This window comes from Canis aureus, chromosome 5 (assembly GCF_053574225.1).
Source record: "Canis aureus isolate CA01 chromosome 5, VMU_Caureus_v.1.0, whole genome shotgun sequence".
Taxonomy (NCBI): domain Eukaryota; kingdom Metazoa; phylum Chordata; class Mammalia; order Carnivora; family Canidae; genus Canis; species Canis aureus.
In genome coordinates, this window is record NC_135615.1 from 23,402,749 (window position 1) to 23,418,506 (window position 15,758).

At 44.0% G+C, this 15,758-nt stretch overlaps 1 protein-coding gene across 16 annotated transcripts in view; it reads left to right on the top strand.

Annotated features, from left to right (window-relative positions):
- Positions 1-15,758, top strand: part of FRMD4A (FERM domain containing 4A) — a 741,134-nt gene that overhangs the window by 585,785 nt on the left and 139,591 nt on the right. For all 16 annotated transcript variants that reach the window (XM_077897154.1, XM_077897147.1, XM_077897150.1 and 13 more), the window contains 2 exons: positions 2,519-2,613; positions 15,491-15,583. In XM_077897154.1, coding sequence (XP_077753280.1) covers positions 2,519-2,613; positions 15,491-15,583 — 188 coding nt within the window. The remainder of the gene's footprint in view (positions 1-2,518; positions 2,614-15,490; positions 15,584-15,758) is intronic.

Consider the following 15,758-nt stretch of genomic DNA (forward strand, 5'->3'; position numbering starts at 1 on the left):
TACTTATTCATGTTTCACATTTTAGCATGAGCAGAAGTATAGTATCTTAGATGGTGTTAATTTATAAGATAGATTCTCCTGTTGAAAAAGAACAAAAAACAAAAACAAACAAACAAAAAGATTCTCCTGTTGATTCATATAGCTTTCAGGGAGAGGAAACTCAGCCTGGGCTTCAAATCCAGTCCTGTCATTTCCAGTTGCTTTTATTGGTAAACCGATGGTCAGGGAAGCCCAGAGGCTGCCACCCTGTGAGCCCAGGAGCGAGATAGCAAAGGGAAACTCTCTGCTTTAGCTTCTTAAAATGAGTATTAGCTCATCCTCTGCACCCCTGATAAGCTGTCCTTATCAGCAGGTGCTACAGGACACCCCTTTTTCTGGGTCCTGCCGTAATGGCTAGTAACCTGCACATATTAGTCAGTAAATATTTGTTGAATTAAAGGGAAATGTACCTGAATTAGTTGGGGCTGCCACAACAAAATACCACAGACTGGGGGCTTGAACAACTGACAATTATTTTCTCACAGTCCTGGAGGCTGGAAGTTCACAACCAGGGTACCAACCTGGTTTCGTTCTCAGGAGGGCCCTCTTCCCAGCTGGCAGATGGCCACCTTGGCCCTGTGTTCTTACATGGTGGAGAGGGAGAACATGGGCCATCTCTCTGTCTCTTCTCATAAAGTCACTGACCCATTCATGACAACCCCACTCTCATGACTTCATCTAACCCTAATTCCCCCTCCCGAAGGTCCCATCTCCAAATGCCACCACATGGGGCTTAGGGCTTCAACATATAAATTTGGAGAGGGACACAGCACAGCTCATAGCAATACTCAGAAAGTGAAATAAGAAATCAAACTTATTTCGCCAGAGTGCCTGGGTGGCTCGGTTGGTTAAGCGTCTGCCTTCAGCTCAGGTCATGATCCCAGGGTCCTGGGATCTAGCCCTACGTCAGGCTCGCTGCTCAGTGGGGCAACTGCTTCTCCCTCTCCCTCTGTTCTTCCCCTGGCTTGTGCTCTCTGTCTTGCTCACTCTCTCTCAAATAAGTAATTTTTTGATAACTCTTTAAAAAGGGGAAATCAGGGACACTTAGGTGGCTCAATGGTTGAGCATCTGCCTTTGGCTCAGGGCGTGATCCCAGAGTCCCAGGATTGAGTCCTGCATCGGGTTCCCTGCGGGGAGCCTGCTTCTCCCTCTGCCTGTGTCTCTGCCTCTCTCTGTGTTTCTCATTAATAAATGAATAAAATCTTTTTTAAAAAAATAAAAAGGGGAAATCAAATTACCACGTATCATGTAACATGATTGAGATGTCTTGTCCACTCCCCTATCAGAGTAACCACTAGAATAGGAAACATACTCAGGAAGGTATATCGATGTGCATAAATGCACACACGTACACACACAGAAAATACACAATTTTTTCTCTTCTGGAATCTCTGTTTCTGCTCTGAGCTTGGAGACCCAGCGAGTACAGTTGGAGTACAGCAATTGTCATAGGGACAATGCATTTGCAGATACTTGACTTGGAAGCTGATTGAGAAATAACTACTCCCATTAGCCCCGAGTCTCCCTCAAATGGCCTTTCCTTCCACCCTCACCTCACAGGCTGGTGTTCTGTGGCCACCTTGCCTGTGCTTGGCTAAGGTGAACGATGTATTAACAATACAGACCTCCATGGCGATTTCATGCCTACACCTCTGGCACACTCCTTTAGATTAGCAGAGATGTTTAAAAAGGAGTTTATGATAAAAAACACTCTTAACATAAAGACTGTTCTTCTCCTTTGGAAAGCCAACCAGAGGGTGAATTTGTAATTCATTCTTCAATTCTGTTCCCAAGCTGCTTTGGCCTTAATTTTAACATTCCTAGAAGGAGATACTTTTATTGTTTGTATTCAAAATTATGGAGCGGATCAAGTGGTCAAGGGCAGTCTGGAGCCAGGATTCAAATCCCAGTCCCAACACTTGCTTGATCTCTGGTGTGTATTTCCTCCCTATACGACAGAGTTTTGTTTTTTTTGTTTTTTTTTTATATATGACAGAGTTAATAACAGGAGCACCTCATGGAGCTGTAATGGGGGGCAGAGATGGTGATATTTGTAAAGTACTTAGAATAGGGCCTGACATGTAGCAAATACTATGTGAACGTATGTTACATGTATATACATAAAAATATATTTCAATAAGGCATCTTCCTGTTGATGCAACGTAAAATGTTCTCCTGTGTGGGGAAGAAGAGCCAGAGGGCCTGACAGTCCTGCCAAAGAACAGGTACCTTGTGTTTCAGAACAAACTACTAGGAAACCAAGGCAGAAGGTCTCTGCCTATTGATGGCCCTGTGCTTGGCTTTATCGCTCGGCAGCATCCTCATTGTCTACTCCTTTGGGTTTTACAAAAATCATTTGCATTAATGTACTTGAGCTTTGAGACATCCCATTTAAAAAATTGTATCAACCTGCCATCACATGTCTTAGGACAAGTCCTCCCTACTCATTTGTCTCTTTTCCATCTTACTCTTCCTCCAGCCCAAGCTTTTGGCCAAGGAGCTGCTGGACCTCGTGGCATCTCACTTCAATCTGAAGGAAAAGGAATACTTTGGAATAGCCTTCACAGATGAAACGTAAGTGCTGCCACGGGCCCTCCCGCCCTGCAGGGAGAACCTGACATTGCACTGTCCGAGCTGTCAACAGTGAAATCCGCTGCAGGCCGCTTGGATCCTGTGGTACGGGGTCAGTCCAAGTTCATGATCCGAATTTCAAAGACCTTGTGATCATGCCTGGAACAGCCAAAGGATATATTTAGGATGATGCTAATATAAAATTATTAGGTTAACTAGTTCTTATAATCAAGCAGCTTCGCGTTCAGAACTAAAATGTTTATTTTTTTTTTAAAGTGGATTTTAAAGTGAGTTTATTTCCTATTAAAGTTAAATGAAAACTTCTGGAAATTAAATATTCCTCTCCAGTGTTAGGATAACAATAGCAGGAAATGAATTTGATGATAAATTCAAAATGAAAAGTGTCTGTTCAGTTTCACTGTCTCGGCTGGCATAGAATATAAAAATCAAAAATTCATATCATTCAAGTGATGAAAAATACGTTTGTTTTCAGTGGTTTTCAATTTGGCTCTATAAAGTGGCATTTTGCAACACAGGTAAGGAATATCTCTACTAAAATTTCAATTTCCTTCTTAATACGCTGTTATCAAGAGTACATTGAATACCTGCACAGATTCCTAGATAAGATGCAAAAAGGAAATGCTTCACAATTTTTTTTCCTTTGTGTTCTCTCTCTCACTTGCTCTCCAAATGTTTAGAATGACAGAGGTGATTTCCTAGGATATTAACAGAGAAGGGGGGTTAGGTTAGTGGCTGAACAAGACAGTACAGGGGAGGCAATGCCCCATCAGTCAAGATGGTGCCATCGAGGCAGGACAAGCTCAGATGCAAGGACAGGAGGAACCCACATTGGGCAGTTGGAGGTATCTGCACATTGTCCCGTTAGCCTCCGGAGCTACAAGTGAGTAGGATGGCCATCTGATTTATTATTTGAATCAGGACAGTATAAGTAGTAAAATGGCATGGAAACAAGGACTGTCTTGGATGAACTGGAATGTTTGCCCTCTAAATTAGCAGTGTTTCAAGCGACAGTGCAATCAGGTTGCAGGCATGGGGAGCAGAGCTACATCGTCCTCAAGAAAGCCAGGAGGAGCCAGGTTGGCCTCTGGCCCTGGAGCATGTAGAGAAGTGAGCAGGACGGAAAGCAGGAGTGTTGCCCAGGCCTAGAATGATCACTGTGCCTGCAGGTAGGGCCGGTAAGCAGAGTCCAGGGAAAGTGTGGCCACCACTATCCCCTTCACCCCAATCTAGGGTGGAGGATCCATCCAGCAAGCATAGGAGCAACAGGCAGCTGGGAGGAGCTCAGTGGGTGAGGGCTGCAGCTGCCAGGTGGGCCTGACTCATGGGGAACCGGCTAGTGGGCAAGCTGGAGGACTCTGGGGGGAAGGAGCCAGAGTAGTAATAAAGCAAATGCTTTAAAACAAATACAGATCAAGAGCAACTACTTTCACAAGCACAGATATTTTCTTCCCCTTTGCCTGAGAATCACTGTTAAACCTCCTAAATTGCTATTCGTACGTTCCACTAATTAGAAGGAAACCAGAAGTTTCAATTAATCATATCCCATTGTTCACATTGCCCGAGTATGTTTACTCTTGTAAAAGGTCTGTGAACTCTCTGTTAGTCCCGGTTAGACTTTCCTTTTTAATACACGGAATCAAGGAATGAGCATGTGGTCCCAGGCCAATGAGGAAGAAATAGGCCGGCTGAACGTTGCAAATCCCTGCCGGAGCAGCATAGCCCAGAAGGAATGGATTGTAAGGTAGAAAGTCACCCTCGTCCCGAGAGAGAGGACAGCACACAACCACACGGTACAGAAAGGAAAGTGGGAAAGCACAGGGCCGCACACTTGTGCCATCAGATGGCCTGCAGCTGCGCCTGGGTGACTCAGTCAGTGAGGCATCCAACTCTTGATCCACCTCAGGTCTTGATCCCAAGATTGTTAGTTCAAGCCCCACATTGGGCTCCATGCTGGTGTGGAGCCTACTTAAAAACAACAAAACAAAACCCAGCCTATGGTTCTCTGGGCTGGCCAGGAAAGCATGAGTGTGCTTTCCCTGAGTATGTGAGTGTGAGGCCAGGCTGCCAAAAAGCGTCTTACTACCTTGAGTGGTGGAATTGGAGGTGAGGCAGGCTCTGTGGGGAGGAGTCATGGGAGGGTGGGGGGATGTGAGCCATCCTCTAGCAGGGTCCAGGGAAAGTGTGGCCACCACCATTCCCTTCACCCCATTCTGGGTGGGAGGATCCATCCAGCAAGCGTAGGAGCAGCAGGCAGCTGGCAGGAGCTCAGTGGGCGAGGGCTGCAGCTGCCAGGTGGGCCTAACTCATGGGGAACTGGCTAGGGTCAGGGACCTGCGGAAATCAAGAACCAGGGTCCCTGAGGGACCAGGACAAGGGGGCAGAAACAAAGAGATGGCTATGACTCAGGGCGTAGTCAGTTGTGGCCTGACAACACCTGGGGCCAACAGATGTTGGCTGATGGCCTTGTTGGTAATCTGAACTTTCCTCCTTTTCCTGGTAGGAAAGAGGGGCAGGGCAGCTGCCATCATGAAGTAGCACCCGTGGCTGGGACCTAGCCTAGGTTGGTGGTCATATGTCAGTGAGCACTTAGCCTTGTTATATGTGCCTCCAGCCTCATTCTGGGCATTGCTGGACTAACATAGAATTTTTTAATAACCGTGTGTCCAAATTGTGTGTATGTAGTATGATGTGTAGTGTGTGTGTGTGTGAGAGAGAGAGAGAGAAAGAGAGAGAGATTTATGCAGGTGCTACACTGTGTCTCCTCTATTAAAATGAAATCAAAGTTCCATCTTATTATAGCCCAAGATATACCCTGTGGATTTGCCTATTTCCTAATGCAAATCAAACAAGACTAACATTTGGAAAGTGCTCATGAGCTGTAAAATATTGTACAAGATCCCATCACAGTACTATGATTCTGTGTAGTAGAATAGATGACTTTAAGGTCATAGATTGCCAGCAAGGCCTTTTATATTAATTGCTGTTGATGACATTTTGTAGGATCTGGACGGAGCTGGAGAAGAGCTATATAAAAGCAGAAGAAAGACAGGAAATTGGGAATTTCTCTAAGCTTCTCTCATGCCATAATGTTGTATTCTTTAATAAAGTGCCCAGATCCACAGGGCACAACTTTGTGCCCAAGGGTATTCAATATTGTTGGCTAATCTGCAGTTTTGCAGCATTAGTACTAGCTTTGCCTTTTCCTGTTTTAATTTAACTTTTTAACTTTTTATTTTGAAATAATTAAACTTACAAGAGTTGGCAAAAATAGCAAAGCTCCCATATACGTTCCACCCAGCTTCCTCAATTGTTATTCATTTACAGAGTGTGTTACATTTTTCAAAACTGAGAAATTAGCATTGGAACTAGTATGCTCTGATATTATTGGTACTAACCTACAGACTTTAAGTTTTACTCGTTTTTTCATGAATGCCTTTTTTTTCTGTTCCAAGATCCAATTGCATTTAGCACCCTTTTATTTTTTATAACTAATACAAAGAGACATCAGTAGTCATCTGTAAATGGTCTGAATGCTGGTGATCCATGCAAACAGTGACATTTTGGCAGCCTTTTAAACATTCTGCAGCTAAGTAAGAGCACAGTATAAATTTGATCTTAAAATAATTAATGTTTTGCTAGAGTCATGGTTCTCAGTCTTGACCACATACTGGTGTCACCGAGACATTTTATAAAATACCAGTGCCTGGGACCTGCCCCCTAAATTCTGATTTAATTGATTTGGCTGTGGCCTGAACATCAAGATCTTTCATAGCTTCCTGATGGATTGTAAATGTGTAGCCAAATTTCAAAAAGACCGTGTTCTAGAGAGAGAGGGGAAAGTTGGAGTGAATTTCTTCTGCTTCCTCCCAAAGATCCAAGAAGAGAAGCTGAGTTCACCCAGCTTTGAGTATTTGGAGCCAGACATGACCAATTATGTCATGACACATGCCAGGGACCTGCACAGTTATGGACTCTCTCTATTACCAGGAGAGTCAGGAAACCTAATGTGTGGGAACCAGCTCAGAAATGCAGATTTAGTGTTTCCATGAGCACATATGGGATAACTGAAATTTTCTCTTACCAATCATTTGCTCCCATCATTTAAAGAAAGTTATTTGTACATTTTATTTTCAAAATACATACATGGCTGTTTTAACACCCAAGTTTTGTTTTGTTTTTTTGTTTTCAGAGCCCGTGGCTCTGGTAGTGTAATTTAAATCAATTAAGTCCAGTTTGTAGTTACCCAATCTATTTTCCATCATCATTTTGTTTCCTCTGTTTGGGTTTCTTTTTAAAGGAAAATGCTTTTTTGAGGTATAATTGCTATACAAAGAACTGTGCGTATTTTATGTGTGCAGTTATATATGTTTGGACATAATGCAAACACTCTTCACACCCAAGTGTTTTTAATTAAGTTTTAGGTTTTTACTTGTTGACAGAGGATCCTATCATCAAAAGCTCTAATTTTTATCCTAGGGGCACCTGGCTGGCTCAGTAGATAGAGCCTGTGACTCTTGATCTCAGGTTCATGAATTCAAATCCTACAATGAGCATAGAGTCTACTTAAAAAAAATAATAATTAGGATACCTGGGTGGCACAGGTATCCAACTCTTGGTTTCAGCTCAGGTTGTGACCTCAGGGTCCTGAGATCAAGCCCTGTGTCCTGATCTGTGCCCAGTGTGGGGTCTGCTTAAGACTCTCTCTCCCTCTCCTTCTGCCCTTCCTCCCTGCACACACACACACTCTCTCTCTCTCTCTCTCAAATAAATAAATAAATAAATTTAAAAATAATAATAATAAATTGGGGTACCTGGGTAGCATAGTCCATTGAGCATCTGACTCTTGGTTTCAGCTCACGTTGTGATCTCACAGTCATAGGATCGAACTCCACGTCTGGCTCTGCTCTCAGCGTGGAGTCTGCTTGATATTCTCTCTCTCACTCTCCCTCTCCCTCTGCCCCTTTCCCTCGCTCATCTCTCTAAAATAAATAATCTTTAAGAATAATAATAATAAATTTAAAAAATAACTGTAGTCTATTTAACAGAAATAGTCAAACACATGCCAAGTTGTAGTAATGATTTTCATAGTGTATTTAAATTTTAATCTGAATCTTCTATTAAAAATGTTAAGAATTGTGTGTCAGAAGCTGTAAATGAGTATTCATGTAATGAAAACCTTTAAGAAGTATTTAGAAAACTGAGGGAGAAAGAAACTTGTTTAGCGATCATTGCATATTTTAAAAGCCAGGTACAGTTAGAATGTGTTTTCACATACCAATTAAGAAAATGACTAGTTCTTAACCTCTTATTTAATCACAGAACCCTTTGAAATTTGTTAACAAGTTACATTCCATCGCCTCCACCAAAATTTACGCACATAATAATTTATGCTCAAATTTTAGAGGATTCACAGACAGCATGAAGCCAGAATCCTAATGTAAGAACCAATTAAGGATTTTTTTTTTAACAACATGCTATGTTTCCATTGATCGCATCATTGATTGGTACTGTTTGTAGAGTCTGGGTTATCCAAATAATTTCGGTCCCAAATGCCTTCTTGTACTGGAAATGCATCAGTTCAGTGCTGCTACGGTGGGGAGAATCCTTTCTGCTATGCAGTGTCCTTGATCTCTGCTCCCCTCCACCATTGGTGGAGGCTTCTGAGAAGGATTTAGCTAGTGAGCATTCGCAGTCTCAAGCTTATCTACAACTTAAAAATAAAGTAGAAAAGCAATTTTTTCACTTGCAAAAGAAACAACAGGAAGATACAGCTGTGGGAAAGTAATTTTAGAAATAAGTTTGGGATTTCCATTCATTAAATGCTCTGTACCAGGAGACTGGGGAGAAAAATCAGTACCAAGGCCTCTGTGCCTGGGTTGTAACTGCTGCTCCTGGGAATGTAGTATTCAGCACTCGGTGCTACCTTGGAGACAGCTTGTGTAGACATCAGACATATAGCAAACCACAGTACCTTCTATTTACTGACCAGAGAAGGGCTCCAGAACTCTTTCTGTTTTCAGCTGAGACAAATGAAATAGAATGGTGCAATCTGAAGAGGCCTTAGGAATCCATGCTTTCTCTTGACTTTTTCATTCCCAGTGTGAATGGTACAGTGGAGCTCAGATCCTGGAGTCAGTGAGCAGTGAATTCCCCCTGAGTACGGAGACTGTTTAGGGCAGGAGCAGCGTCTATACAGCGTCTATACGGATAGCTGTCATCACACTGACAATATTGATCAATGGTGCATAAGTGAAGCTGATGTAGTCATTCACTTAGCATCCACTGTTAAGCTCTGGAAATACAGAAATGACTAGCCTTGACCCCCTATAGGACTTGTATTTTGAGTTTAGGAGGTAAATAATCAGATACAGTGTAGGAGGTGCTACAAAAGAAAATTCAGAACAGCCTTAAGAGAACATAGTAGAGCAAATTTCCTCCATAAATAAAAAATTAAAGCCATAAAGTCAGTGGGGCTGAACAGCCATCTGCCTCAATACTCATCTTTTGTCTGTCTCCCTCTCTGTCTCTGTCTCTTTCACACGTGTACATACACCCACACACACTCTCACTCACACACTTGAAAGCCACTATTTGAGAGTTTCTAGCACGAGCTGTCCCTGATGAGCCCACGTATTTCCAACTAAGGACATCAACTAGCTAAACATTCTTCCGTTTGAAGAGCACTCTGCCCCCCACCCCACCCCATCCAGTGACACCTGTAAGAATTTCATGCTCTTGCTTGGCTTTCTTTGGAAACTCATTGCATAGGAAATAACCTGTCTACAATAAAAACCACTAAAAGGCACAGCATATTGCTCCCCCTCAGGGGTCCAAGAGGCAGTGAGCTCAGATGGACTTAGCACATACCTCCACCCTCCGGTAGCTCTCTGTAAACAAAGCTCTCCTTAGGGCCATCTCTGTTGAAGGTGCCTGGGCTGGAACCAAAAATCTATTTGTGTTATATGTAGAAGCTAAAAGCAATCTGTTAAATAAATGCATCCAATTTCTGTTGCTTGGAAGCAATTGCATATTTTTTACTGACCTAACAGTTTGACCTATTGCCACCATAAACCAAATGAGTGTTATCTTGCTCAGCTTTAAAGATAGTTATCAGTCAGACAGTAACACAAATAAACTCAGTGTCTGCTGGGGCATTGTTTTATTTTTTGCTTTGTTACTGGTAAACGCACCGAGGTGAATCCTCAAATGAAAAATCAATGAGAATAATGAAAACTGAGCTATCAGCCATCTCTTAGTTAAACTGAATAGAGAAAATGCTCCTTTGACCTATTTGTTGCCCATCCCACCCGAACTTAAAGGAAAAAATAAGGTATTTGAGGGTAGGGACTTCGTGCAGAGACTGTGGGGTGTTATGTAGGCAAAGAAGCGTCCTGTGCTGTGAGGAATCCTTGATGCTGTTGGCTGCAGCAGACATGACTTTGAGCCACGTACAACGAGCAGACAATATTTTAATGAGCCAAAGGTGGTGGCCTCCAGGGTACTGGACTTTCCAGTTGACATGTCTGTCCATCTCTTAGCTTTTACCCTAATATCAGACAGTTATCATAAAAGACTTCAGATGAGTCACTTGTCCCTTTAGTCTTTGCCTTTGTGAGCAGCAGCCTGCAGTGAAGACACTTTTGCAGGCATGCAAAATGGGGGGACCCCCTTCCTTCCACATGAGGGTCTCAGAATTCCGGGTATGGGAAGTCCACCTGTCCGTGGTTGGTAGAGCGTGTGCATCATGCCATCCTCCACCTCCCCCAGTTGAGGTGGTGAGGCGTTCAAGCAGAGGTTGTGGAGAGAGGAAATTCATTTCTCCTCAGAGGCCTAGCTATTCAATTTGGGGTGATTCTGGCCTCCTCCTCCTCGTTCTCTCTGCTTCCTGATCATTTTCTCACGGTCTGTTTCATTGCGTTGTAAATGCTAAACCAATATATGGCTGTGAACCAAGGAATTTCCAGTTAAAGTTTATTACTATACTGTCATTCTTTTTTTTTTAATAAATTTTATTTTATTCATGAGAGACACAAAGAGAGAGAGAGAGAGGCAGAGACACAGGCAGAGGGAGAAACAAGCTCCATGCAGGGAGCCTGATGTGGGACTTGACCCCAGGTCTCCAAGATCATGCCCTAGGCTGAAGGTGGCGCTAAACCGCTGAGCCACTGGGGCTGCCCACTGTCATTCTTTTAAAGATTTTTTTTTTTAATTTTTTTAAAGATTAATTTATTTATTTGAGGCGACACAGGGCAGGGGTAGAAGGAGAGAGAAACTCAAGCAGACTCCATGCTGAGCACAGAGCCCGATGTGGGGCTCGATCTCACAACCCTGAGATTATGACCTGAGCTGAAATCAAGAGTTGGACGCTTAACTGACTGAGCCACCCAGGGACCCACCTTTATTTTTTTTTTTTAATTTTTATTTATTTATGATAGTCACACGGAGAGGGAGAGAGAGAGGCAGAGACATAGGCAGAGGGAGAAGCAGGCTCCATGCACCGGGAGCCCGACGTGGGATTCGATCCTGGGTCTCCAGGATCGCGCCCTGGGCCAAAGACAGGCGCCAAACCGCTGCGCCACCCAGGGATCCCCGGGACCCACCTTTAAAAAAATTTCAATGTGGGAATGAAATTCTCTAGAGAGGGAATCTATTCCTCTAGTTGTCTTCTGTTAACATGGATGAAGAAGGGCAGTGAGCACCCCCAACAGAGTGGCATTCAGGTGACACCCATATCTGTGGCCCTTCGTGCACAGTGTCCCTACTTGGAGGTTCTTCACCAAGTGAATCATGCCCCCTGGGGGAGCCCAGATCAAATCTCCAACAGTCTGTGTGGTCAGTAATGTTGGGCCATTGTACTGGGCTGTGGATTTGTCTTGTGATGATCCTGAAAAGATTATTTCTGCCAGAGCCTTTATTTATAAAAAATTATTGTCAGGCGAAAGATTAAAATTTCAATCTTCATTGTCATTGGATGGATTGCTGTTCGGAGAGTTCTCAGATTCTCTGTTTATTTGGCATCCATTAATTCCAAAGCCAGACTAAGAGCCAAAGCTGTTTGCCTCTCCCCTGTGACCCAGAGCCCTCCTCTGAGGCACCTTCTCTGTCGGGCTCTCACACACGGAGCCAGGGTGACCGCTGCCCTTAATCAGTTCAAGGCCGGGTGCCAGACGGCTAGGGACAGCCCTTATGCCTCAGAACCCGCCAGAGTCATTAAAACTAGCCAACCCTGAGCTGTTTCCACTGTCCTGTCTTGCCTTTCCTGTGGAGACCCCAGCAGAGGCTCTGACCTTTGCCTTCCCCTTATTCCTTGTCTCATAACCAACACTGGTGCTTCCCCCCGTGGCCCCCCCTGGCTTGGTGTGCCTCTTACTGATGGGGGGGGGGACTCTGAATAACGTTAAACTCTTCTTTCAATAGCGTTAACCTCTGAGCTGTCACTTGGTCACTTTCGTAAAATGAGATGCAGGAGTAAATCTGTGGCTTTTGATGGCAGTCATCCCATCAGTGAGCATGCCCTTAGGAGCACCTAATACTTGTCAAGCACGGTGTGAGGTTCGGGGATGACATTTTTTTTTAAATGTTGAAAACTTACAACTTAGTCGAGGAGACAGGTTGTATTCTTTATTTATTTGTTTATTTTTTTGGTTGTATTCTTTAGATAACTAATTGTATGAGAATATGCCACACGTTCTGAGGATGACATAAACAAAAGCCTGGAGAAGTTTCAAAGAAACCCAAAGCGAATCAATGAAGGAAGGCTTCCCTGAAAGACTGGAACTCAGCCTTGAACAAAGGCTAGGGCTCAGATAATGAGGATGGAGAGACCAATTCCAATTAGGGGAAATGGCATGATCAGAGTCCTAGCAGAGAGCACGCATGTGGCATGTTTGCAGGAGGCTGAGCCTAAAGAGAAGGCTCTAGGAGATTTTGGACATTTTCAGAGGCAGGAAGAGAGTGGCTGTAACTTATTTTCCAATAATTAGGGCTAATGTTTGTGTTAATACCTTCCGCTTGATCAGACACATACTCTGACCTTATGGAGCAGATCTCTGCTTTCAGATGTAAAAGGCCTATTGGGGAGACAGAACACATACGCAGAGGAGCTTCTATGGAGTGTGGGAGGTCCAGGAGCAGGTGTGCCAGGGGTGGGCGCCGTGAGGGGCCAGAGAGGAGCCCAGCCCAGGCTGGTGTGTGGTGTGGGAAGATGGGTCAAGGAATGCTTTCTGGAGGAGACATGGGAGAGCTCGGTCCTGAAGGATGAGTCAGACCTCACTCAGTGATGCAGGAGGGGAAGGGCATTCTAGGCAGAGAGGGCAGCTGAGCTAAGGCACAGAGATCTGAAACAATGTGACCCTGTGGGGCATTAGCAGCATTGCAGGTACGACTAGAGACCAAGGTGGCACCCAGGCTTGCTGTTCCCAGATCCCGTGTTCTAGTTGGATGGGAATTCATCCCACCATTTTGGAAGAAGTTGATCTGGTCATCCTATTTAGAAAACTTTTTTTGTTGTTGTTATTTTTTATCCTTACTATATTATTTAGGGAAGAATAACCAAACATGAAAGGCAAAGTTAATAGAAAAAAAAAAAAAAGATTTTCTAGATTGAGAGCCCCAGAAGGAGGAAAAAGAGCCAGAGTTCCTCAGGTGGATGCTCCTCAGAAGCAGATCCCCATGCCATCTTTAGAGCCACAGCTGTGGGCGTCATTGAAAAAGGGTTTTGTGGGACGCCTGGGTGGCTCAGCAGTTGAGCATCTGCCTTTGGCTCAGAGTGTGATCCCAGGATCCAGGATCGAGTCCTACATCAGGCTCCTTGCGGGAAGCCTGCTTCTCCCTCGGCCTGTGTCTCTGCCCCTCTCTCTCTCTCTCTCTTTCTGTGTCTCTCATGAATAAATAAATAAAATCTTAAAAAAAAAAAAAAGGAAAGAGAGGGTTTTGTGCAAAAGGCGCAGCTTGAATGAAGTCTTAAAGTGGAGCTAGAAGCCTCTAGTGCATTCTCTGTCTTGCATTTGTTGGAGATAAGCATCTTTTCAGAGGAGCAAACATTTTAATACAGTGGCCAGACAACTTTTGTCTCACGTTATCCACAGAGCAAGTGCCAGCCTTTCCCACGAGTGGATATATTATGACCATGTTACACAGCATCAGGCACCTGAGGAGACTTTGTGTTACCAGTTGTGTCAGTTCAACATGAGCTTCCTGAGTAAAAGTGATTATGGGGCTTAGTTGTCCAGGCTGGTGGACTGTGATTGGGCCAGGAGAGGACAGGAAAAGGTAGACTCCTCTGCTCATACTTGTCCCAGGGCTCTGCCTCACTCTGCAAAGACCACTGTCCTCAGCATAGCCTCCTAAGCCCTAACAGCTGGTCCCTGCCCTCTCCAGCCTCATCTCTTTCGACTCACGTGACACCAACATGCCAGATCTCTCCCTACCTCAGGGCCTTTGCACATGCTGGCTGCGCTGCTTGGAACATGGTTCCCTTGCTCTTTTGCTGAGTTAATTCTTCTTCTTCAAATCTCAAACACCAGGTAGTACTTCTCGGGCCCCAAACTCAGTCAGGGCCTTACATATTCTCATTACTCATGGTCCTTGTACCTTAAGTGTTAAGTCCTAATACCAATCTGATTAGTAATTATGCAATTAATTGTGGGAATAGTGGTTGAGTGTCTGTCTCCTGACAAGAATATAAGCTCAAGGGGAATGGGAATTGTGTCTGTTTTGCTCACTGTTGCACCTCCAGATCCTTTTTCAGAGAAGGTTATTAATATTTACAAAAGGAAATAAGAGAGGGAGGGAGAGAGGGAAGGAGGAAATGCACAAGCCCCTCCATTTGTGTATCATCCAACGTCTCTGGGGTTTCACTGTTTAAAATAGCTTTGACGAGGTATAATTGACATATCGTAAACACACATGTTAAAGAGTACAGTTTGATAAGTTTTGACGTGTGTCTACACCCATGAAACCATCACTACCATTGAGATAATGAATATATCCATCACTCCCAAAAGTTTCCTCTTGTCTCACTAAAAGCCCTTCCTCCCACCCTCTCCCCAGGCAACCACGGATTTGCCTCTGTCACTATAGATCACTTGGCACCTTCTGGAGTTTTATATAGATGGAATCCTACAGTCTGCACTCTTTTGTTTGGCTTCTTTCGCTCAGTGTAATTACTCTGAGATTCATCCATGGTGGTATATGTATCAATAGCTCACTGTCTTTATTGGGGCCTAGGACTCTGTTCCAAAACTCTATCATGCTCATTCCTCTATTAATAAACATTTGGGTTGTTCCAAGTTTTGAGCTATTTTAGGTAAAGTGTCTCTGCACATCTGTGTGTAAAAGTCCTGGCATGAATGTAGCTTTCATTTCTCTCAGGTAATACCTAGGAGTAGCACGGCTGGGTCATGTGGTGGGTGTGAGTTTAATTTTTTAAGAAACTTGTCTGTGATTCACTTTTCACCCTGTCTGCTTCCGGCAAGATGTTGTGAAGATTGCTAATATTTTGAAAGTGGGTTTGAGTGCTTCAGGAAAAAAAGGCAGTCAGCAGGGTGGTGGTAAGGGAATTCAGCACGAGGAGAGAGTAGGATTTCATTTTAATTTTTAAATTTTAGCACAGTCTAGGAAATGGATAGCAGGTTGCAAGCCCCAGACCTTCTGATTGCCACTCCCCTCCTCCATGTCACACTGTATCTGCCATTGATTCGGTCTTCCTCCAGATAATTCCTTGAGGTTTCTTAAATTGAGAACTTCGTAGTGAGGTATAGGTCCACATTGGTCTGTGATCCAGCATGTTCTACTGTACACACGCCTTCATCACAAGACACTTCTCCAGTCCTAACCTGTTTGTCTCTCTTCTCCTCAGGGGACACTTAAACTGGCTTCAGCTAGATCGAAGAGTGTTGGAACATGACTTCCCCAAAAAGTCAGGACCGGTGGTTTTATACTTTTGTGTCAGGTATGTATAGCTGGTGTCCCTCCTTTTACTTCTTATATCTTTCTTGGTCAAGAAAAGTCTGGGAGGACAGTGTAACAAAGGAAAGGGGAATCAAGTGTGTTGTGGTCCGTTGGCCAATGACAGAGGTCACAGTCGACTGTACGCATGCTGCATTCCCAGTAGATGTGGGCATAGG